This window comes from Impatiens glandulifera, chromosome 3 (assembly GCF_907164915.1).
Source record: "Impatiens glandulifera chromosome 3, dImpGla2.1, whole genome shotgun sequence".
NCBI lineage: Eukaryota > Viridiplantae > Streptophyta > Magnoliopsida > Ericales > Balsaminaceae > Impatiens > Impatiens glandulifera.
In genome coordinates this window covers 18551150-18576473 of record NC_061864.1, presented here as the reverse complement: position 1 = coordinate 18576473, position 25324 = coordinate 18551150, and the positions used below count along the sequence as shown (strand labels likewise).

The following is a 25324-nucleotide window of genomic DNA, read 5'->3' as shown; positions in this document are numbered from 1 at the left end:
TGATTCTTGCAGATATTATGCTTTATTTTTTATGAAGATGTTGGCCATGATAGTTTTTGATGGAAAAGGAAAAAGTTCATGTGTTTCAGGGCCAACCCACTTTCAGATATGAGGGGAAGGGGATGAATCTCGATGATGGATGGTAGTGACTGATGATATCAACACGCTTTTGATGAGGTTAGGTATTTTTACTCTACACTTTTATTTTTATTTTTATTGCAATTTATTATTATATTTCATAATTAATGATTATATTATATATATATATATATATATATATATATATATATATAAATTAATGGTAATATATGTTTACAAATTAAGAAATTATTATTATATTTTTAAATTAATACTACATTTTAATCATATTTAATTTATAAATGAAATTTAGTTACAAAAGTTGTTTAAATATTTAAAATTTATTTATTTAAGTTCAATTAACTAATATAATAATAATAATGATAGAGCGGTAATAAGGTGTCTCAGAATATTGATGAGCTGACTTAATTTGCAAATCATTATTCAAAAATCTGTATTTAGTTATAAGAGAAAAAATATTAATTTAAAATACTAGACTAATTCATCAAAACTATTTATTTTTAAAACATGTGTTATATATAAATATGATATAGTGAATGGAATATTTTAATATGAAATTATTTTTAAAACTAATTAGTGATAAATTAGTTTACCCTTTTAAATTAATTTTTTTTTTTTGATGACTTAACATTTGTCAAGTCTCCTGTCACGTTTTTTCGTCAATATTTTCTACACCATGTTATTATTGCTCTATATCATAATTAAATACAGATTATTGAATAATGACTTAATATATACCAGGTATAAGTCACGTCTTTTAGTTAATATTCTCCTATATATTAGTTATATATATTAGTTAGTTAATTACTGACACAATCTAATTCGTTAAAAAATTTAAAAAATTGTCTCTCTCCTCACACTTTTTTTTTTATCCCCATTTCTTCCCCAAATTTTTTTTAATCTGTCACCCTTATTAATTAATTATGTAAAAAGAAATAAAAAAAGGTTGGATGATAAATATAGACAGAGTGATTGATCCCTAATTATAGGGAGAAACTATTGGCTAATCATTCCCTGTCATTCATTCATTTGGTGTGTAATGTAAAATTAGCTGGTGGAGAAGAGATAAAACAGATACTTATATATATAATTTTCTTGAGAAATAGAAAATAATTTTGAAGGGATATATCTCATCACCTTAAAGAAAGAAACATAGTTTGAGATTCGATCAGGATTGGGGGATTTCAACAAAACAATAATGGTGTATTGTACTTTTCACTTATTCCTTCTAGCTTCTGCACTGCTTCTTGTTGTCCATGCTCATGACAAGTCCGAAGAGGGTATATATATTTTTATGCTCAAATTTCCTACCCAATTCAATCCGAAAAATATTTTATATAATCAAAATTGATATGAACGGATTTAAGGTCGTTTTCTTGTTTCAACTTTTGTTTAATAATTATTATATTATGTTTTATAATTATTTTGTCTAATTTGATGTACAGAGTTGAATATTAAAAGAATATAAACGTAATAAACTTTTGATAGAGTGCAACCCCTTGTGCTAGGGTCAATTCGATAAGCAAATACCCTTGTTTGTATATAGTGTAATATGCGTAATTAAGATGACTATTTTTTTTTCTTCTTTTTATGTGGTCCACAAAAATAGAACTTCAGATGAGTCCAGGATTCTCTTATTCGGGCGATAATGGTCCAGACAAATGGGGAAGCTTAAGCCCGAGTTATGAGACTTGTCAATCGGGGAAATCGCAGTCACCGATAGACATTCCAGACGAAGACAAAATGGAAGCTAACAAGGACTTGAAGTCATTGGGAAGGGATTACAAAGTTGTCAATGCTTCATTAATCAATCGCAGATTCTATGTTGAGGTTCGTTTTCTATCCATCAAATGCAACAAATCTATTATCATTATTATTATTATATTAAATGTACATGATAATTAAACCTTGATAAGAGTTTCATTATTATTACATATAGTTGAATTTAGGCAATGCTGGAGGATTTAACTTTCAAGAGAAGGATTACACCTTCAAACAAATTAACTTTCACACCCCATCCGAACACACCATCGATGGCAAACAGTGAGTATTACCGTTTCATATATCAAATCATTTAAATTATTAATCAAAATACTAACCCCATATTAAACTTATATATAAAAATTGCAGATATGATGCAGAATCTCAACTATTCCATGTAGCTACAGATGGCAGCCGAATAGTTATTGCAGTACTTTACAAAATAGGGAATGCTGATCCCCTCCTTGCTAAGGTAATTGTTGAATAATCGTGTGACAAGGGTATAATGGGTAATTCGATGTTTGATTTTATTTTCGTTTTTAGATGCAAAACCAATTGGTAGAGTTGGCAAAGGAACAATGTGGATCCAATGAAGTCTCTCAAATTGCGGTTAAAAGTTTCAACGCCCCAAAATTGGAGAGGGGCACTCGCAAGTATTACCACTACGTCGGCTCTCTTACTACTCCTCCATGCACCGAAAATATCAAATATGTCATCCTTGGAAAGGTTAAAACCGTAAATTTACCTGTTCTTAGAATCAAACTAATTAAAACAAAATCATTGGCCATGTTTGGGGATGAATAACACATTGTTTCATCCACAATCATTTAATCAAAAATAGTATTAGAAGAGGCTTGGGGCCATTTCAAACCATTTAATTATTTAACTATCAATTAAAATATCTTTATATTCTTTTATAAATAATAAAAAATAAAATGAGAAATGTAATTTGCTGCAGGTGAGATCAATATCAAAGGAACAGGTGGCGCTTCTGAAGGCCCCACTGGATTCCAAGTGCAAGGGCAACAGTAGGCCAGTGCAACCACTGAATGATCGACACGTGGATCTATACAGTGAATCGGATTAGAGAGAATAAAAAAAATATATTGTCTTTGAGGCGACAACTATTAATAATAATGTAAATTTAGTAGTCCCATGTTGTATGTAGCATATCATATCTCTTCTTAATCTGGTTATATTATTATATGAGAGCCATACAATAAAAATAAACATGTTATGTATCTGATTCTTTCTACCAATATGCAATCTTAAGTTATCTCATTTATTTATTTTATATTGCAGAATTTATTCTCTAAAAATCATTATTCAATATAATAATGTCACAATAATAATAAGGATAAGGATAGTTCTCTTAATCTGGTTATATTATTAAAGTGATTTCAAAAATACTAAAAGTTATCCAAGTATCATTTTACACTCTAATTAAGCATCGACTTAACATATTAGAATCAAAGTATAATTTGAAATTCATGTATTCATTTAATTTTAAAGTTTGTGTTAGCCATCTCTTTACAGATTTTGAGAATTAAATCATACCACTAGAGAAGAACTTACCAAAGAATCATAGTCTTTTCATTTTATTTATTTATTTTTTAGTCGGTGATAATCTTAACTATTTATTTGAAATAAATTTATTTGACTAACTCAAATTAGACATTTAAGTTGATCAATTATACATGACTTGTCTCCATACTACAATAAAATAACTTTTAATATTTAAAAATAATTAAATGATGTGGAATAAAATAATGTTTAAATACTTTTTAGTCTCATATTTTATAAAAAAAAAATAACTTGTATAATATAATATACATATTAAGTATTTATAATTCAGTTATTTTCATTTGAATATTTATTTTCAACATATTTATCCAATACACTTTAAAACTAAAAAATAAATCAGAAAAAAGTAATTTAAATATAATAGTTAATTTAGGCATAAATAAAATTAATTAATATTCTATATTAAAAAAGTAAGCTTGATTTGTTTTTATATTATAAAATAAATAAATAATAATTGGATAAATTTGAGATTTTTAAATAAAAAATATATATCCTATAAGTTATATGTTTTATAAATCAAATTAATATATAATAAAACATTTATTACTATTTTTATTTATTATATAATATTTTAATTAATACATGCTCAAATATTAAAAAAATATTAAACTTTTTATTAAGAAAATATTATTAAAAGACAAACTTAACCGAATATATAGGATAATAAATAATATATAAGAAGTTTATATTTATTATTTATTTTATAATTTCATATATCATATATTTTTTATTTTTTAAAATAATAATTATATAATTTATTTATTAGTTTATTTTAAATTTGAATTCATTTAAAATAATAAATTATAATTAGAAATAGAGTTAATAATTAAAAAATAATTTATTTCATAAATATTATATATTATTTATAATAATAAAACTTTACCTAATTTATAATTGTTTTATTTTTAAAATTATTTAACGTGTTTAATTCAATTAGTTAAAAAAGAATTAGAGTTTTTACAAACAAATTTAACAATAATAAATAATATATAAAAAGTTTATTTTATTATTTATTTTATAATTTCATACCTTTTCTATTTTTAAATAATAATTATATAACTTATTTATTAATTTATTTTTCAAAAAATATAAATATTTATAAAAAAATGTTATTTAAATAATAATAATAATAAAATTATTATTATTTTAAATTTGAGTTTATTTAAAATAATAAATTATAATTAAAATAGAGTTAATAATTATAAAATAATTTAATTCATAAATATTAAATATTATTCGTAATAATAAAATTTTATAAAATTTTATTATTTTTATGATTAATATAATTAATTTTTAATATATATTAAAAATTAATTATATATATTTAGCTAATTTATAATTATTTTTGGATTTTTTAAAATATTTAAAATTTAATTTAATTAGTTAAAAATGGGTAATTAAGAGAGGATAATAAAGTTTCTAAAAATAAATATTAAGGATAATAAATACAGTAACATATAAAAGTTTATTTTTATTATTTATTTTATAATTTCATATATTTTATAGTTTTTAAATAATAATTATATAACTTATTTATTAGTTTATTTTTATAAAAATTATTAAAATTATAAATGTTTTTAAAATAATAATAATAATAATAAACTATTATTATTTAAATTTCAATTCATTCAAAATAATAAATTATAATTAAAATTAGAGTTAAAAATTAAAAAATTAGTTATTATATATATATATATTAAATATTATATTATTTTTATGATTAATATAATTATTTTTTAATATATATTAAAAAATAATTATATATAATTTACTTAATTTATAATTATTTTTTAATTTTTTAAATTATTTAACATTTATTTTAATTAAGGGATGACTAACAACGAATCTAATAATAATAAATAACATATAAAAAGTTTATTTTTATTATTTATTTTATAATTTTATATATTTTCTATTTTTTAAATAATAATTATTTAAATTATTTATTAGTTTATTTATAAAACATTATAATTTTTTTTATTAATAATGTTGTTAAAATAATAATAATAATAACGTTATTTTAAATTTGAATTCATTTAAAATAATAAATTTTAATTAGAATTAAAGTTAATAATTAAAAAATAATTTATTTCTTAAATATTAAATATTAAATATTATTCATAATAATAAAATTTTATTATTTTTATGATTAATATAGTTAATTTTTAATATACATTTAAAATTAATTATATAATTTAGCTAACTTATAATTGTTTTTTAATTTTTTAAATTATTTTAAAAAACAATTATAATAGAATTTCTATTTATTAAAATAAAAAATTATAAAATTATATTACTTTCTAAAAATAATAATATATAAGATTAATTAATAAAATATATAATTATATATTAATTTACATAAATATAATTTATTAATTATATTTTAAATATAATTTATAAAAACGTCAGTTAAATATTAATATTTAAAAATTATATTTTATTAATAAAATTATTTTTTATTATATTAATATAATTTTTTATTTATATAAAAAATTTAAAATATTATAATGCTTATTAAAATTTATATTAGAAAAAAATAAGTTTTTTAAATTTTATTTAATAAACTAATTTTAAATCATTTTATAATTATAAATATAATAATTTTAATATTATTAATTATATTACAAACAGATAATAAATAAAAAAGGTAAACACAATTATTATTAATTTATAAAAAAATTGTTTTTTTTAATAATAAATATATTAGTTTTTATTTATTATGAGAAAAAACCATTAATTGAAAAAAGTTTTTAATTTTATATATAACTAATAATATAAATAATTAAAAATGAAACATATTTATTAGATAACAATTATAATAAAATAATTGAACAAAATTAAAGAATTAGATATTTTAATAAATTTTGAATTTTTATTTTTATCAAAAATAAATAGTTATAAAAATTTATATAGTTTATATATTACAAAATAACCTAATAAATAAATTAAATAAAAATAATTAGAATACATATATATTTAAAAATAAATATAAGAATATTTAATTTTAATTTTTAAAATTAAAAATATAAATAAATTTATCTAATATAAATTAAAACCAATTATATTATAATATTTTAATTTATTAATTTAATTAATATCATTTTTTAAATTATAAATTATTTTAAAAATATTTTATTGATGTATATAAATTTTGTTATCCATAATCATAATTATGTTTGTTTGAAACACTAAAAGTTTGAATGGAGCTAAGAATTGAAGATTAAAATTTGTAAATAAAAATATTAATTTTATTTATAAAGTTGGATAGATATATTAAATTTATTTATTAACTTATAAAATTTTATATATATATATATAAATTTGTAAAAAAATGTTAAATTTATTGAACAGTTAAACTTTTGTCTAACTGTATTGTGTAGTCATGTCCACATATTTTTTTATTTATATTATTTTTATAACAAAATATTCCTTTTCAAACTAACTTTGTATCACAAAAATACAATAACTTTAGTAAGCATGTGTTATAAGAAAATTAGGATTATTCATGTGAATTAAAATTAAATTCTATTTTAAACCAAATTGAAACTTGGCCGGAAATGGATTGGCATATTATCTAGAATGACATCAGTTCATAAATTCAGATTCGTCTTTACTCTATTAGTCTCTTAAGGAATTCATATAGTACATCAAACTAAGGGAAGAGGCGCAGCAAGGAATTTAGATGTAACTAGGAACATTATTTTTTTTTCCACATGAACCAAAGAAACACAGAACATATTGATGAGGATCCCGACAAATTTTCCCGAATCGGGTCGTCCTCCGATGACCACGAACGTGATGGCTTCACGAACGATTGAGTTTAGGATCTCAATCGTGTTGGCAAAGAAAGAGAATGGTTTCCCATTTTTAATATTTTGATAGTTAAATCTTATTAATATGATATTTTGCTTTGACAATATATTGATAATTTTAAGATTAGTCATGGCTTATATTTAATTGCAATGGACCTTATAATCTTATACGAGAGAATTAGTTAAATGGACCTTATAATCTTATATGAGAGAATTAGTTGTGGGACTCTAAATTCTCATTTAAGATCTAATTTTTTGGATGGAGTGTTGTGCATGGAAAGATATTGACGGATGATAGATGTATGAAAAATTAGTGCATTATGGTGAGTCGTTATAGAATGTGTCATAAAGATGCGGAGTCAGCGTCTCACTTAAAAATCCATATCCTTTCCGAGTATGTTAGGTAGCGTTTGTTATATGGTATTAGTTATATGTATATGTATTAATTGTATGGGTTATAAGTTGTAAAGGGTATTAAGAGGTATAAGTTATATATGTTATTTGTATTTGGTTGAAAGTATAAGAGGGTTATAAATTGTATAGATTTTATAATTTTTTGTTTGGTTGATAGTATAAAATATTGTATAAAATGTAAAAGACATTTTTGTTCTTTATATTTATATAAATTTAATTTAATTGTTAAATTAATATTTACTTAATTTTTTTTATTTCTCTTTATAAATGTATTTTTTTTATTATTACTTATAATGCTTGTAATTTGTGAACACATTTTGTGTTATGTTATAAAATAATGTTACCATAAATTTGTGAACGCAAAATGCTATGTTATAAAATAATATTACCATAAATTTGTGAACACATTTTTTGTTATGTTATAAAATGATGTTAACAAAGATAGTTATTTGTTCATGTTTAATATTGAAACTTTGCTTTTCACCCATAGTTCTTTTTACTTATTTGTTCATGGGAAAATCTTAAACTCTTTAGATCTCATTTAAGAATTAAATTTCTTACCACTATATTAAATCTTGACTACAATAATAAATAATTTTCTTTTACCTCATTTAAAAATATATCTAGTTTATAAAATAAAATGATTAACAACCAAGTTACTCACACTACTCACATAGTTAATAAAATTGACACCATATATTATCTTCTTTGATAGAAAAATTATATAGATTTAGCAAAGTATAATTACAAAAAGTGTATTTAAGATAACATGTCAAATATAAAGTATTTATTTATCTTACCCGGTCTTCATTCTTCTACATCATTAGTTCTTGCATTAACTGACCTCAATGTAGGCTCTTTTCCAACATTTTCATACTCTATATCATTAGCTTCATCTTTTCTAAATACAATACATCAATCCTTGTAAAATGGAAGATACTTGTTTGTCAATCGATGTGCATTAGGATCAGCCTATTCAAAATAAAATTATAAAGTATGAAACTAAAATATAAAACAAATTTAAATATAACATAGATTTAAATATAAAAACAAATTTAAATATAATATGAAAAGTAAAAATGAGGAATAACTAGAGAGACGGAGACGAAGAGTGGATGAACTTTTTAGAAAAGGGAAATTTGACGAAATAGGGTTATTTCCAAATTTAACATAGGTAGGATAATTTTTGCAAATATAACATTTTGCCATGGGAAAAAGACACTTTTACCCCTCAATTAAAAATATGGGTTTCGTTATTTCCCAACCCTTTTCCCTCCCTCTCCTCATTTCAGTTTCCCCTTTTCTCCCATTTGGTATTCCCTTTCATGATCGCAGCGAACCAACACATTGACCCTTCATCATTTTAGGTGAACCAACAAAACGAAGGAAGCCAAGGCAACGCCGGAACGCCTTCATCATTTCAGGTGAGTTTTTCCGTTTTTCGTCGTTTTCATACTGAAATGGAAGAATGATTTGGGGTTTTAGCGTTTAGAGTTTATGTTTAGGTTAGGAGGTGGCTGAATGGTTTTATGGTGGAATATGCATTTGTCGAAGGCGAAGATACATCTGTCGTAGGCGAAAATGCATTTGTCGCAGACAAATATGCATATGTCGCAGGCGAAGATGCATTATTCGTCTGCGACAGATGCATCTTCTCTTGCGACAGATGCATCTTCCTTCGACAGATGCATTTTCCTCTTGCGACAGATGCATTTTTCGCCTTCGATAGATACATTTTGCACAACTAACACTCACTCACTTCTGTGAATTTTTATCAATTGCAGATCACATGTATGTGAGTGTTTTTCTCCTCTTTGATGGAGATTGGAAACTGATGATGGTGGTGTTAGTTCTTTTTTCTCAAGTTCATGTCGTGGTGTGAATCTACCCCAAAATGCTATATATGAAGAATTAGTTTCCTTTGTCTATGATGTTATTGGTGTGGACAAATTAAGATATGATTTAGTGTTCAAAGTGAAGTATAATATGTTTATGATGAATTATCCTCCTGCGACAATCATTCGAGATAGCGATGTGGCGTTCTATTTACAAGAACTTTCGACTTCACTACCCCATCATCGTACTCCAATGTGTATCTTTTTAGTAGAGAAGTCAATACCTTCAACTCAAGAAAGCAAAATACCAAAAAAATGACATAATTGAGCAGCAAGATGTCTTCCCAAGGCAACAAGATGTATCAGAGCAGCGATGTCTATTTGAGAAGCAAGATGTCTTTCTAAGGCAGAAAGATGTATCTGAGCAGCGAGATGTTTTTGAGCTGCAAGATGTCTTTCCAAGGCAGTGAGATGTATCTGAGCAGCGAGATGTATCTGAGCATCAAGATGTCTTTCCAAGACAGCAAGATGTATCTGAGCAGCAAGATGTATTTGAGCAACAAGATGTCTTCCCAAGTCAAAACCATGTAGAAGAAGTACAAGTCCAATGTTTACGTCTGAGACAGTGTGCTAGTACAAGAGTAGGTCATTCACCCTGAAACCAAGCACTTCCCATGCCAGGAAAACATTCATCCATACTGAGGGAACCAAGAACTTCTCATATGAACCACTCGAGATTGAAACACCTGTTCAATTAACCATTGAAAGCGGATTGGAAGTGGGTACGTTTTTTTATAACAAAAAAGAAATACAATTGAGGTTGCATATACATGCGATGTCTAATCATTTTATTCTCAAAGTGGAGAATTCAACAAAAGATCTTTGGTTTGTAAAATGTCTAGATGAGAACTGCAAGTGGAAATTGCGTGCTAAGAAAGGAAAATTCTCGGAGATGTTTGAGATTCGAAAATTTGTAAAAGAACACACATGCTCAATTTTGACGAGGCAAGAGAATATGAGGCAAACACCATCATGGGTAATTGGGGAGTGCATCAAACTTAAGTACATGGACCATCACCATTACCACATACCTAAGAAAATAATGGAAGACATGCATACAAGTTATGGGTTAAATCTGACATATAATAAGGTTTGGAGGTGTAGGAAAAAGGCTTTAGTGGCGGTGCGAGGAACTGTGGAGGATTTCTATGGTAAATTGTCATCATACATGTTCATGTTGTAGAAGAAGAACTCAGGTACCATAACTGACATCCAGACGGATGAGCAAGGCCACTTTAGGTATATGTTTGTCCCTAGGGGTTTCATAAGCTATTGTCGTCCTGTATTATGCGTTGATGCCAACTTTCATAAGAAAAAGGTTGAAGGTCAATTACTAGTTGCGATAGCATTTGATGCGGATGAACAACTATTTCTCGTTGCTTTTGGCATCGTTGATTCGGAGAATAATAACTCCTGAACATATTTCATGCAACAACTAAGGTTGACAATTGAATCAGTCACGGATCTCGTATTCATATCCGATAAACACCCAAGTATTGTCAATGCCTTGTCCGTAGTTTTCCCAAAAAAACATCACGGTGCATGCACATACCAAATCAAAATGAATATTATGGTCAAATTTAAAACTAATAACTGTCACGTTGAGTTTGATTTGGCTTCTCGCGCATACACCGAGTCCATATTTCATCTGCATTTTGACAGGATTAAAATTAAAGACCCTAGGATTGCTGAATATTTGGAACAAATTGGAGTGGAGAGATGGAGTCGTACATTTTTGCCCGGTTCACAATACAATCAAATGACAAGCAATTACACTAGTAAATCAGGTTTATGAGTCCCATCTTCCATGCATCCTCCTTATCAGAGCATCGAAGGAAAGTTGTTTGAACCTCATTCACTCTAACAATCGTTTTTCCCCCAAAATATTTGCGGACTAGGGATGGACATTCTTCAACGTGCCAGTTTTCGATCACAAGAAATCTTCCAAAGTTGAGGCATGTCACCAAGGCATATTCCTTCATGCCTAGTAGAGCTCCTGACCATTGACCATGAAACTTATCCCCTTTGAATTGGAGATGCTTTTCCTCATCAGCATCTGATGGATTATTGTTCCTGAAGGCTTTCAATATATGTTGGAATTGAGTCTGCAAAGCCCTATCCATAAGACCAAGGTTATTAACTTGTTCTTCATCTTTAACAAGTAGGTGCAAGTGGATTTCCATGAAACACGGCCAGGAAAGTTCTCAATAACGAATTTGGTTTTTGTTTTGCTTTTGGTTGGTTCCATCTGTAAAGAAACATTATGTCAGACTAATGAAAGCAAATACCACTTCTTTAAAGAAGCAAATAAGACATATGTCCTAGGAGAATATGCATTTGTCGTAGGTGAATATGCATCTGTCGCAGGCGAAAATTGCATCTGTCGCAAGTGACAATTGCATCTGTCAGAGGCAAATAATGCATATTCGCCTACGACAAATGCATATTTGCCTGTGACAGATGCATATTTGCCTGCGACGCCTACAACATATGCATATTAAACCCTAAACCATTCAGACACCCCTTAAAACCCTAAACCAAATGCTAAAACCCTAAACCATTCTTCCATTTCAGCATGCATGCAAGGAAAACGACGGAAAAACGGGAAAAACTCACCTAAAATGATGAAAGAGTTCCGGTGTTGCCTCGGGGGATGATCGATCGACTTCCTTCATTTCGTTGGTTCATTTGGATCGTCGAGGGAGAAGAAGATAGAAAGGGGGTACGAAAGGGTCGGGGGGAGAAAGGGGAAACTGAAATGAGGAGAGTGAGGGAAAAGGAGTTGGGAAATAACGAAACTCATATTTTTAATTGAGAGGTAAAAGTGTCTTTTGCCCATGACAAAAGGTTATATTTGTAAAAATTATCCTACCTATATTAAATTTGGAAATAACCCTATTATCAGGGTTATTTCGTCAAATTTCCCCTAAAAAATAGACTCTAATTTAAGTGTAAATTTAGAAATAAATTTTTATACTGCTTTGTAACTGGTTTGACTAGGTACAAGATATATAAATTATATAACATTTAAACACTGTATATAAAAATTTCAACCAAACGCTTAATCAAATATATTGTTTGAACTATTATCCTATATATACATGCTAATACTGCCTAGGTATATATATTTCAAATCTTTTATATATCATAATTTTTCCATAATTCACGATTGATTTTCTTTTTAATTTCCTCCACAACTCGTTTGCAAACAAACATATTCCCAAATAGGTAAAATTCTTTTTTGTTTAAATTTTTTCTAATTCTCATGTTTGTAATTGGTATAATCGTCAATTTAATGATATATAATATATTTATAATTGATTTTACGTATGTTTGATTTAATGTAGAATTTTGTGAATTTATCATGTTACTATTATTTTTTTTCTTTCCACTTTTCATCATTGTACTCTAAATCTTTAATTGTTCTATTAAGTATTTACTTGTACTTTTTTAATGTTTTTTAACTTATATTATAATTGTTTGATAAAATATTTAATTTTTAAAATTGTGTATATGTATATATAAAAAATGGAAAATGAATCTGCAACAAAAAAAATAGAAGGAATTAAGACGTTGATATCTTCATTTTTTTAAAAGAGGGATCGTCAAACTAGTGAAAGTTATCCATTTGCGGTCTCTATAATTCAAAATCAATATAGTGAAAGTCTTCAAATTTTTCTCTTTTAATAACGAATATCATTCATTTTCTAATTGTATTGAATGAGATCCGGAAGAAAAAAAACACATATATGAATATAATGTTAATGTACGAGATGAGATACGTCTAACTCCCATAGCTCAACTTATTTAAATATGATAATATTTTTGATACATATATATTTATATAATTTAGTACATTAAATTCAAGTTCACCCCAACTCTAAATCTTGGTATGTTCTTGCTTGCTCTTACACTGTGATGAAGTAAACTACGATTTTGAGGTTATTATGAAATATAACTAATATTTAGTGGGTTATGCTGGAACCTATGTTGGGAAGTATGGATAAAGACGGTAAACTCGATTGGTCTAAGTCGTTGGACCCCTATTTTGCTCAGGGAGGTTTCATTGGGTAAACTGGTTGTGGGGTCGGATCTCAATTACCTCCGTGCTCGTTAAATTTTTTTATTTTATTTTTTTGTCATTGATGAACAATTTTTTGATGTGTGTTTTTCTTTCAATTTTTTGCCATGCTTATGTTTTTGAGTTTAAACGATTAAATATATACCACCTTAATTTATGTTGATAGTATGATTTGATTTTTATTTTATTTTAATAAAATTCATAAATTATATTTATATTTAAAATTAATAATAATTTCGAATAAAATATTTTTAAATACTGATTGTATTTAAAATAATTAATAAGATTAAAAAAATTAATTTAAATATATAATTCTATATATACTACCTTAATTTATATAGAATAATTATTAAAATATTTAATAAATAAATACTTAATTACATAATTAATGATAATTTAGAAAAATATGTTTTAGTATAATTAATTTATTCTGAAAATTTTTAATTAGATTAAAATTTTAATTTATAAACATATAAACGATTTTTTTATTATTAGGAGCCGAAATTTTGATTTCCAATATTGATTGAACCATTCAATCTTATAATCCTTTTATTCATGCCAATATGGCTAATATATGTATTATTAGTATAAAAGTATACATACAAATGATTAAGATTTCTGTAGGTCTTGTTATAACTTTTAAATACTCTATACATCTTTTCTATGACATATATTATGTGATGGATACAAAAAAACTAGCTCAAAATAAAAATGATTCTCCAAAATATGTTATATCTACTAAGAAAAATATATGAGTGAACTTTTTAATGTATCTACATTCTTCTAAATGAATTATAAACCTGAATATCTATAATTTTGTTGCTTGATTTAGGGAAGACAAAATGACCAATTCTCTTTGTATTTCTGGTTATCAATTTTTTAAAATTTAATTTTGTAAAAGGGATTTCCTGTGCAATCTATATAAATAACATCATTATAATGAAATAGATTTTCTGATTAGTACTTGTATTTTTATTTATATCAATTTATGGCGAGTTTATAAGAATAAGGCGAAAAAAGTCAAAAATTTAGTTTATTTTTCTCTTTTTAATTTTATTACTGGATGTGCCTAAACTTTATTTTAAGAGAAAGGATAAAATTAGGGAATTTGAAAAAAGAGAATGAGAAAGGAAATGACGTGATAGAATCTGATTCACAAGTTATTCTCTCAAATTTTATATATCTCTCCCTCCTCTTTTTATAATTACTCATAAATTTGATAATAATTCATTTATTTATTTTCATTATTATTATTATACTATAAATATTATAAACCATATAATGTGTATGCAACAATGATATATATATATATATATATATAATTTTTTTTTGTTGTTTGTCTAAATTTATTATAATTTTATCTATTATGTTTGTAACAAATAAGTTAACAGTAAATTAAATTGGTTAAAGAAGTTGACATTTTAAGGTTCTATACAAGTCAAAATTTTAATGTTCTATGAATAAAAAAGAATTAGTTATAGAAAAAACAAGGTTTTAAAATATGAATAAAAATATATATTATTGTTATTTTCTTCTTCATGGAGTATTTAACCAATTTTCCTGTAAAATGTTATCAATAATTAATTAGATATATCTGCACAATTTAATTGTTTCCAGTTTAAACTCACATAATATATATTTCAAAAAATAAATCCATATCTTAACAGTATAATATTTAAAATATTTGTTTGTAATTTTTAATTATGTTCAGTTGTATTTATACATTGAAAGTTGTATGGTAATAAAAATAAATAAAATGTCATTTTTATAAATTAAAATAAAACCACATATTATATCAAGAAAGTTGAAAAGTACAAATTAATATACAAAATTGATTTCATTTTAACTTGGGATGGTTTTTTAATGAGATATTAATTAAAAAAAATGTAATTCTTTTTTATCATTATATTTTGTTTACTCCATTCAAAAAATTAGCTCAATTACAATTTATTTTCCAAAACATAATTATTAAATAATTCACCAAATAAATTTGTGGAAAGCATTCCCTAATAATAAACTAATTAGTTCATAACATTTATTATCTTGGTATAAATACAACCAATCTTTCTCTCATTCTACACAACAATAATAAGATTAATATTATTTATAGAAATACTAATATATATATATATATAATTTTCAAAATATCCGGATTGTCGGGTTAAGAGTTGTGATTAATTTGGATATATATGTAAAAATAAATGGATACTTAGTTTGGATTGTGGGTTGACCCGCCCATAAAATTTAAACGGTTAAAAATAAATTTAAAATATTATACGTATATTTCGAATTTGCAACATAACAAAAACAAGTAGAACTTTTTAACTAACTAAACTAATAAAACTTTATAATTTAAATTCAACACCAAATTTGATTAACGTGGAACATTTTAACAATATAAGTTTATTTTTTTAACTAACTAATCTATATATAGATAATGATGTTAATTTTCAAAGTTTCCGGATTGCCGGATCGAGAGTTGTGGTTAATTTGACCAAAGTATCAATTTAGTCTCACATATATATTCAAATTAACCACATGTCAATCACACTTGGTTAAAGGGTTGTACTTGTTTTTGTTAGATTACAAGTTCAAAACAATAATATAGTATTTTAAATTTTATTTTTAACCTTTTGAAGTTTGTGGACGGGTCAACCCACAATCCGACCCAAGTATCCATTCACTCTCACATATATATTCAAATTAACCACAACTCTCGACCCGACAATTCTGACACTTTGAAAATTAAGAATTATTATATATATATATATATATATATAAAAATTAGTTAGTTAAAAAGTTAAATTTATACAGTTAAATGCCTCACTCACGTTCATTAAATTTAGTTTTTAATTTAAAATATAAAGTTTTATTAGCATATTTTATTTAATTTTTTTATTTTTATAAGTATTGGATTATAGAGAGAAAAATGAATGAGATTACTAGTGTAATGGTGAAATTAGGAACTTAGATAATCGAAAAAAGTACTATTTAACTGTCATTAAGCAAAACTAAAAGAAAAATGAAACACAAAAGTATTAGTAGTAGTGTATGTTCCTTGAAAAAAACAGAAATTATTGATATTTTCTAGATATATTTTTGTTCATCCTTCACTAATATTCATAATATAGAAGAGTACCAACTATAATGTTGAAATCTTTGAGGAAGAGAAATGTAAAATTGATAATGGCCACCCCTTCCAATTCCATCTGATATTATTCTTCCATCCAATCTTACAATACTTTCGGGTCGCTACTCCACTTAGTGCAATCAAGATTTGTAGAAGATGAATTTGAATTTGTGTTAAGATTACAATCATCCGAGAGCTTGCTGCATCCGGACTACAAAATTAATTAATTTCAAATCATGATATAATCATAAATATGATTCAAATAATAATAATAATAATAATAATACTTGTATAGAGAAAAAGGTGGTATTCATTCCATTATGCTTATCACAAATCTTGTTTTGTTTAAGGAAAGTACTATATATTCTTGTTTGATTTCTTGTTTACCCTGTTGTTAAGCCAACTCTCGTAATTTCCATGCTTATGACCCTTGACCTTGATGGGGTTCTTGATAGCGACCACATACGCGTAAAGGGATAAAGCAAACATGAGGATGGTGACAATAGACACGACGACACATCCGCACAACCAGTGGATCCATTGCATACCGTGGAAGGCTCCGAATATACCGAGAATAGAGAATGCCAAGAGGAAAGATGACATGATTATTAACCGTCGGTCGAGGAAATAATCGCATTGTGTGGTGGCTTGCCGACTTAGCAATATTGCGGTAATAAAGACACCAGTGGACAGGATGAAAGCCAATGTGCTGATTAGCAAATGTATGGGATTGTAGGCTTGGCCCATCTTTGATTCTTCAAGAACAAATCTCAAGAATAATGGAAATGAATAGAAACAGAAAGAATAAAGAATTATTAAGAGATGAGAATGAGAATTAATTAAGGGGGAGGGGGTTTCAACTGCCGCTCTCCCATAAACCCTATTATATATTTTATTTGATACACAGGAAGGATGGTTATTAAGTTGTTAGGTAAATAACTATATTGTTATGGTTTGAAGATTTTATGTCAATCAAAACAAATAAATTGTACAAAGTCACCAAAGAATTAACAATTGGGATAATCTCTTAAAATAAAAGATCAAGAAAATGGGCAATTTTATGTTGTGTTTATAAATATCAAACATGTAAATCTTTATACATTTATATTTCTAATCTTATTTTTAAACTAGAATTGTAGGCGTTACTTAGAGTGCATCTTAAATTGTCAATAAATTATTTCTCGAGAAATTAGGAGAAAAAATTGTTCTAACAAACTAAAATGTAACTAAGTTATTTTTTAAAACAGAACTTTAACTTATTTTAAAACACATAATATCCCCTAAATCTATCTAGACATGTATATATGATAACAAACATAAATACCTAATGGAAAAAAAAAAAGACTTGCACTACCAAATTTTAAAAATTTCAAAACCAATTCTTACTTTTTCAGATCATCTCAAACGTCCAAATTAGTCTGTCTTTTTTCTTTTTCGATGATTGCGGATGAAAAAAACCTTCTTTTCCTCGTAATTAGACTCATCATCACATATAGAAACGAGCTAGTCTTAATACAAAATCAAAGAATTGAATGTCGTTTTCATTCACTATCAGAATTCCGGAAAATTTTCAAATACATGAAAAAAAACGGTTTAAGAACTTACACGAGCTCTAAATTGAGAAGCAAAACAAAAAATTTCGGTCTCTTTCATCTTCTTCTCTTACGTTTCCCTCCTCTACCTCCTTCAGCCGCAAACATAATTCGAAAAACATACACACAAACAAATTATTTAAACATTTTCAACTTATTTGATTTTATTCGAAATGAGTCTAAAGTTTAATTATAAATAGGGGCCTTAGGGGTAAGAGGTGGGCTTTTACAAAATTCATAACCACATATTTTATATTTAATTATTTTGTTATTTTATTTAAAAATATTATGAATTTATTATTTGACTAAATGATAAAATATAATATGCGTCCATTGTTAATTTATACTGTATAAATATATTTGACATTATTTGCATCATAATAAAAAGATGGGTTGATATTTCATTTGTCTTATTTTTATAATTTCTCATAGATGTGATAATAATTCATTTATTTATTTTCATGATGATTATTATTATACTGTAAAATTATAAACATATAATGTGTATGCAACAATGGCATTATTTTGTTGTTTGTATAAATTTATTATAATTTTATCTATTATGTTTATAACAAATAATTGTAAGGTATATTAAATTGGTTTAAAGAAGTTGTCATTTATGGTTCTTAATTTTACAAGTCCAAATTTGAATGTACTAGGAATAAAGAAAATAGTTATAAAGATCATCGATCTCAAATTATATTTTATTTTTGTTAATTTATGGTCGATTGCTTAACTCAACTAGTTTTAACTTTCTATTGATGGCATTTGTTTTCTTTTCTTTTTAATGTCATATATTATTGTTACTTTCTTCTTCATGGAATATGTAATCAACTTTCAGAAAACTAATATAATAGACAAATAAAATGTCATCAATAATTAGATCTATCTTCACAATATAATTAGTTTCCAATTTAATCTCACATAATTATATAAACAAGGTACTAATTCTTACCGCGCTATACTACTCCCTAGCACACGTCCCTAGCATGCGTTTCTACCGCACTCCCCACTCGCATTCATATGTCCTTGCTAGCTTTTTGTCTTTAGACTTTGATCTCGATGCGTTTTCAACAAACCAAATATTTGTTTGTAATTTTTAATTGCATTTAGTTTATATTTATAGAATGAAAATTTTATGGTAATAAAAATAAAATGTCATTTTATAAATTAAAATAAAACCACATATTATATAAGGAAAATACAAAAATACAAATTAATATATATAAATCGATATCATTTTAACTTGGGTTGATTTTTTAGAGATATTAATTACAAAATATTGCAATTCTTTTACTCCATTCATAAAAGAGATTAGGCTCAATTACAATTTATTTCCCAAAACATATTTATTAAATAATTCACCAAATAAACTTGTGGAAAACATTGCTTAATAATGAACTAATTACTTCATAACATTTATTATCTTGTGTATAAATACAACCAATATTTCTCTCATTCTACACAATTACATTAATAAGATTAATATTATTTAGTGAAATACTACTCAAAATGAGGAAAATGAATATGAGATTACTTGATATTAATAGGAAAGAGTACTATTTAACTGTCAAATAGAAAAATTAAAGAAAAAAACACAAAAGAGGTAGAAATAGTACTAGTGTATGTTCCTAAAAAACAGAAACTAATGATATTTTCTAGATATATTTTTGTTCATTCTTCAGTGATGATACATATAATATAGACAAGTACTAACTAGAACGGTGATAGCGATGGGGCTGAGAAATATCATATCGATGATGGCCACTCTCTTCCAATTCCAACCGATGTTATTTGTCCATCCAATCTTACAAGAATCACAAGCATAACACAACACTTTCGGGTCGCTATTCCACTTAGTGCAATCGGGATTAGTAGAAGATGAATTTGAACTTGTGTTAAAGTTACAATCATCCGCCGGCTTGCAACATCCGGTCTACAAAATTAATTAGTTCTTAAACTTATAATCATAAATATATATATGATCATTCAAATCAATAATAATAATAATAAGTATACCTGTATAGAGAGAACGGTGTGATTCGTTTCATCAGTATTATCACAAATCTTGTTATGTTCAAGGCAGGTACTAATCTTGTTCCAATTCTTGTTTACCCTGTTGTTAAACCAACTCTTGTCATTTCCAAATGTATGGCCCTTGATGGGGGTCGTTGAAGTGGCCTTAAACACGTAAGCGGTTAAAACAAACATGAGGATGATGAGCACAGACGCGGGGACACATCCGCACAACCAGGTGTTCCATTCCACGCCCTTGTAGGCTGCGAATATACCGAGAATAGATAATGCTAAGAGGATAGATGACATGATTATTAAAGGTAGTTCGATGTAATGTTCGCAATGTGTGGAGGCTTGTTGGCTTAGCATTATTGAGGTAACCAAGACACCCGCACACAGGAAGAAAGCAAATATGCTGATTACCGCGTGCATTTGGATTGTGGGATTGTTGGCTTGAGCCATCTTTGATTCTTCAAGAACAAATCTCAAGAATAATGGAAATGAATAGAACACAAAGAATAAAGAATTTATTAAGAGATGAGAAAGTTGATTTTGAAAGGCTGGTTTCAACTGCCACTCTCCCATAAACCTTAAAGTTGTTAGCTAACTAACTATAATATTGTTATTATTGTTTGAAGATTTTATGTCAATAAAAATAAATAAATTATTCAGTTGCAAAATGATTTAAAATAAAAGTTAAAAAATGGGTAAATTTTATTTATTTTATACATACCTTAATTTTGTATGGGTAATTTGTGTTACATCTCCTACAAAAATACTCAATTTATTTATTTATATGAATTTAAGTGTTTGTGCCCATTGATTACAGAATTGGACGTTTAATTTATTTTTATTTTATTTTTCTTACAAAACTGTTTGGTTGATTTCTTGAGAGGAGAGGAAAGTTATCTTCTTGATGAAGGCGATCGATCGCCAAGTGTTGTTGAGACTTGAAGAATTCCGATCAGATATTATTTATAATTCAACAAAATATCATGTGAGTTTTGATTTCTGTCATCTTCTTAATCCTTCATTTAATTCATATTATTAGGTTATCATGTGAGTTTTGATTTCTTGATATATTAAATAACTTGATTGGTTGGAATCAACTCATCGAAATGCATTAGGTTTTCCTTAAAGAAAACATATTTGTTAAATTGTTTCTTTTTTTGATAATTGGTGAACAATTGTTTGATGTTTGTTTTCTTTCATTTTATTTGTAATATTTTGTGGTTAAACTTAAAAAACTCTCAATTATATTATTTTGCATTTGTATAGATAATTTAAAAAAAGTTAATAGTATGATTTTTATTTTTTTAATGAAATTCATAAATTTAGTTTATATTTAAAATTATTAAAATCAATGATAATTTCGAATAAAATATTTTTAAATAATGATTATATTTTAAAAAAATAAGATTAATTTTTTTTAATTTAAATATAATATACTACATTTTATATAAAATAATTATTAAAATATTTAATAAATAAATACTTAATTACATAATCAATCATAATTTAGAATAAAATATTTTAAAATAATTAATTTATTCTTAAAATTTTTAATTAGATTAAATATTTTAATTTATAAACATATTAGCGATTTTATTTTATCATTGGGAGCCAAAATTTAATTTCCAATATTGGTTGAAACCATTTAATCTTATAATCCTTTTATTCATGTCATTTGTATTAAATTCTTTTTGAGAATTAAAAGAGAATTAATTATGACTCGAACACATAATTAATGTGTTCAAAAGAAAAAGTTCTTTTATTCATGTCATTTCCCAATAGAATCAAACACATGATCTTTTGGTGTAATTTAAGTTCAATTTATTTAATAATAACTTTTAAATGCTCTATACATCTCCTCTATGAACTATATTGTGTGATGGATACAAAGAACTAGCTCAAAAGGAAATGATTCTTCAAAATATGTTGTATCTACAAAGAAAGATGTATTAAAATAAAACAACATATTATATAAGAAAAATAGAAAATGGAAATTAATATAAAAAATCAATTTCATTTTAACTTGGATGATTTTTTAATGATATATTAATTAAAAAAATATTGCATTATATTAAAATTAGGCTCGATTACAATTTATTTCCCAAAACATATTTATTAAATAATTTACCAAATAAACTTATGGAAAACATTCCCTAATAATGAACTAATTATTACTTTATAACATTATTATATTGTGTATAAATAGTTAAATACAACCAATATTTCTCTCATTCTATGCAACATTAATAAGATTTATATTATTTAGTGAAATACTACTCAAAATTAGGAAAATGAATATGATATTACTAGTGTAATTGTGAAATTAAGAACTTGATAATCGGAAAGAGTACTATTTACTATTTAACTGTCAAACAGAAAAATTAAAGAAAAACACACCCAAAAGAAGTACGTAGAACTGTAGAAGTAGTAGTATAGTGTATGTTCCTAAAAAACCAGAAACTAACTATATTTTTTATGATACATATAATATAGACAAGTACTAATTGTAACGGTGAGAGCGATGAGGCCGAGAACTATCATATCGATGATGGCCACTCTCTTCCAATTCCATCCGATGTTATTCGTCCATCCAATCTTACAAGAATCACAAGCATAACACAACACTTTCGGGTCGCTATTCCACTTAGTGCAATCGGGATTAGTAGATAATGAATTTGAGCTTGTATTAAAGTTACAATCATCCGGCGGCTTGCAACATCCGGTCTACAAAATTAATTAATCCTTAAACTTATAATCATAAATATATATATGATTCAAATCAATAATAATAATATTACCTGTATAGAGAGAACGGTTTGATTCGTTTCATCAGTATTATCACAAATCTTGTTTTGTTCAAGGCATGTACTAATCTTGTTCCAATTATTGTTTACCCTGTTGTTAATCCAACTCTTGTCATTTCCATGTGTATAGCCCTTGATGGGGGTCTTTAAAGTGACTTCTAACGCGTAAATGGATAAAGAAAACATGAGGATGATGAGCACATACGCGGGGACACATCCGCACAACCAGGGTATCCATTCCACACCCTTGTAGGCTAAGAATATACCGAGAAAAGATAATGCTAAGAGGATAGACGACATGATTATTAAAGGTAATTCCGCGTAATGTTCGCAATGTGTGGAGGTTTGCTGGCTTAGTATTATTGAGGTAACGAAGACACCCGTGCACAGGAGGAAAACCATTATGCTGATTGACGTTTGTATTTGGATCATGGAAGCCATCTTTGATTCTTCAAGAACAAATCTCAAGAATAATGGAAATGAATAGATCAGAAAGAATAAAGAATTTATTAAGAGATGAGAAAGTTGATTTTGAAAGGGTGGTTTCAACTGCCACTCTCCCATAAACCTTAAAGCTGTTAGCTAACTAACTAACTATATTGTTATTATTGTTTGAAGATTTTATGTCAATAAAAATAAATAAATTATTCAGAGTTGCAAAATGATTAGTAATTGCGATTATAATCTTTTAAAATAAAAGTTAGAAAACGGGTCAGTTTTATTTTTATGGATAATTTGTGTTACATCTACAAAATACTCAATTTATTTATTTTATTTTATTTGAATCTAAGTGTTTTTGCCCATTGATTACAGAATTGGACGGTTTATTTATTTTTATTTTATTTTTCTTACAAAACTGTTTGGTTTATAAGATGAATTAAAGGGGATGAAGTTTGGCGAGATTTCTTGAGAGAAGGAAAGTTATCTTCTTGATGAAGGCGATCGCCAAGTGTTGTTGAGACTTGAAGAATTCTGATTATTTATAATTCAACAAAACATCATGTGAGTTTTGATTTCTATAATCTTCTTAATTAATCATGTTATGTATTCCACTGTCAAGATTGTTCTTCATTTGATTCATATTATTAGGTCATCATGTGAGTTTTGATTTCTTGATATATTAAATAACTTGATCTGTTGGTATCAACTCATCGGAATGCATTAAGTTTTTCTTAACAAAAACATATTTGTTTTCTTTGATTGATGAGAGGAACAATTAGGGTTCATGATCAATATGTATGTGGCTTATTAATAAAAATGCAACAGTGCAATGAAGTCTGGAAAATCTTCTTCGCTGAACCCATATGCTGAACCATACATTCCCCTTTCAAGAAGAAATGAAGCATTGAAAGAGATTGATTACAATTTGATGGGAAATGATGATCTTAAAGATGTAAACTTGAACCACCACCAGTACCAGCAAACAGCAGCTTTATTCGATGGTTCAACATCCGAAAGCAGCAACAGAAGAAGAAGAAGAAGCGCAATAGATGATGATAAAGAGACAAATATGGAAGAAGAGTTTGATATGGGTTTGACATACCTTGAGATGATATTTCCAGGTATATCAGAAGAATCATTGGCAGAGGTGTTTTTGGCTAATAAGGGAGACTTGGAAGCAACTGTTGAAATGTTAAGGCAGCTTGAGGTAATAATAATAATAACTCATTATGTGTATCTTCTACAATAGATAAAATATTAATGGGTGTTTTGAACAGATGGACATAGATGATTGTTGTGAATATCTTCCAGACAGCTTGGATATTGGTGATGTGATTGAACAACCTAAATCTTCTAATTCCCAAGATGAAATGGCAGTAGCAAGTTCTTCTTCTTCAATTAGATTGGACTCCAAAAGCAAGGATGATCCTTATGTTTGAATGATTTTAATGTAGTTTTGGAGATTTAGGCAGACACTATTGGTTTTTGCTTTGTAAAAATTTTAGAAAGTTGATCTTCTTCTATTCAATCCATGGTTGCTTTCTTTTTTCATCTAAGTTATTCTATGAAATACCACATCTATGTTACAAGTTAAACATACATCACATAACATTTCAAAATTGAATTCACTCTAATTTTGATTTAGATGCAAAAACATATGTTTTTGAAAGCAACCCATTTTTT

General features: G+C 26.1%; 3 protein-coding genes across 4 annotated transcripts; 2 read left to right on the top strand and 1 right to left on the bottom strand.

Annotated features, from left to right (window-relative positions):
* Nucleotides 1–5: 5 nt before the first annotated feature.
* Nucleotides 6–3140, top strand: LOC124932802 (alpha carbonic anhydrase 1, chloroplastic-like). Of its 2 annotated transcripts, none has more exons than XM_047473482.1 (6): nt 6–182; nt 1709–1929; nt 2039–2142; nt 2230–2332; nt 2404–2586; nt 2819–3140. In XM_047473482.1, the coding sequence occupies exons 1-6, from the start codon at nt 140–142 to the stop codon at nt 2945–2947; spliced, it is 783 nt and encodes a 260-aa protein (XP_047329438.1). In that variant the 5' UTR covers nt 6–139; the 3' UTR covers nt 2948–3140. The 2 variants fall into 2 exon arrangements, with proteins under 2 accessions (XP_047329438.1, XP_047329439.1); XM_047473483.1 differs by having other exon boundaries at nt 17–177; nt 2819–3138.
* Nucleotides 3141–11886: 8746 nt separating this feature from the next.
* On the bottom strand, nt 11887–17523 carry LOC124929905 (tetraspanin-8-like). The gene is made up of 3 exons (XM_047470286.1): nt 17164–17523; nt 12017–12046; nt 11887–11967 (listed from the first exon to the last, which is right to left on the bottom strand). Exons 1-3 carry the CDS (start codon nt 17521–17523, stop codon nt 11887–11889), a joined length of 471 nt encoding a protein of 156 aa, XP_047326242.1.
* A 6568-nt stretch (nt 17524–24091) lies between these two features.
* On the top strand, nt 24092–25130 carry LOC124933014 (polyadenylate-binding protein-interacting protein 5-like). The gene is made up of 3 exons (XM_047473738.1): nt 24092–24202; nt 24467–24848; nt 24919–25130. The coding sequence occupies exons 2-3, from the start codon at nt 24471–24473 to the stop codon at nt 25078–25080; spliced, it is 540 nt and encodes a 179-aa protein (XP_047329694.1). The 5' UTR covers nt 24092–24202; nt 24467–24470; the 3' UTR covers nt 25081–25130.
* Nucleotides 25131–25324: the final 194 nt, after the last annotated feature.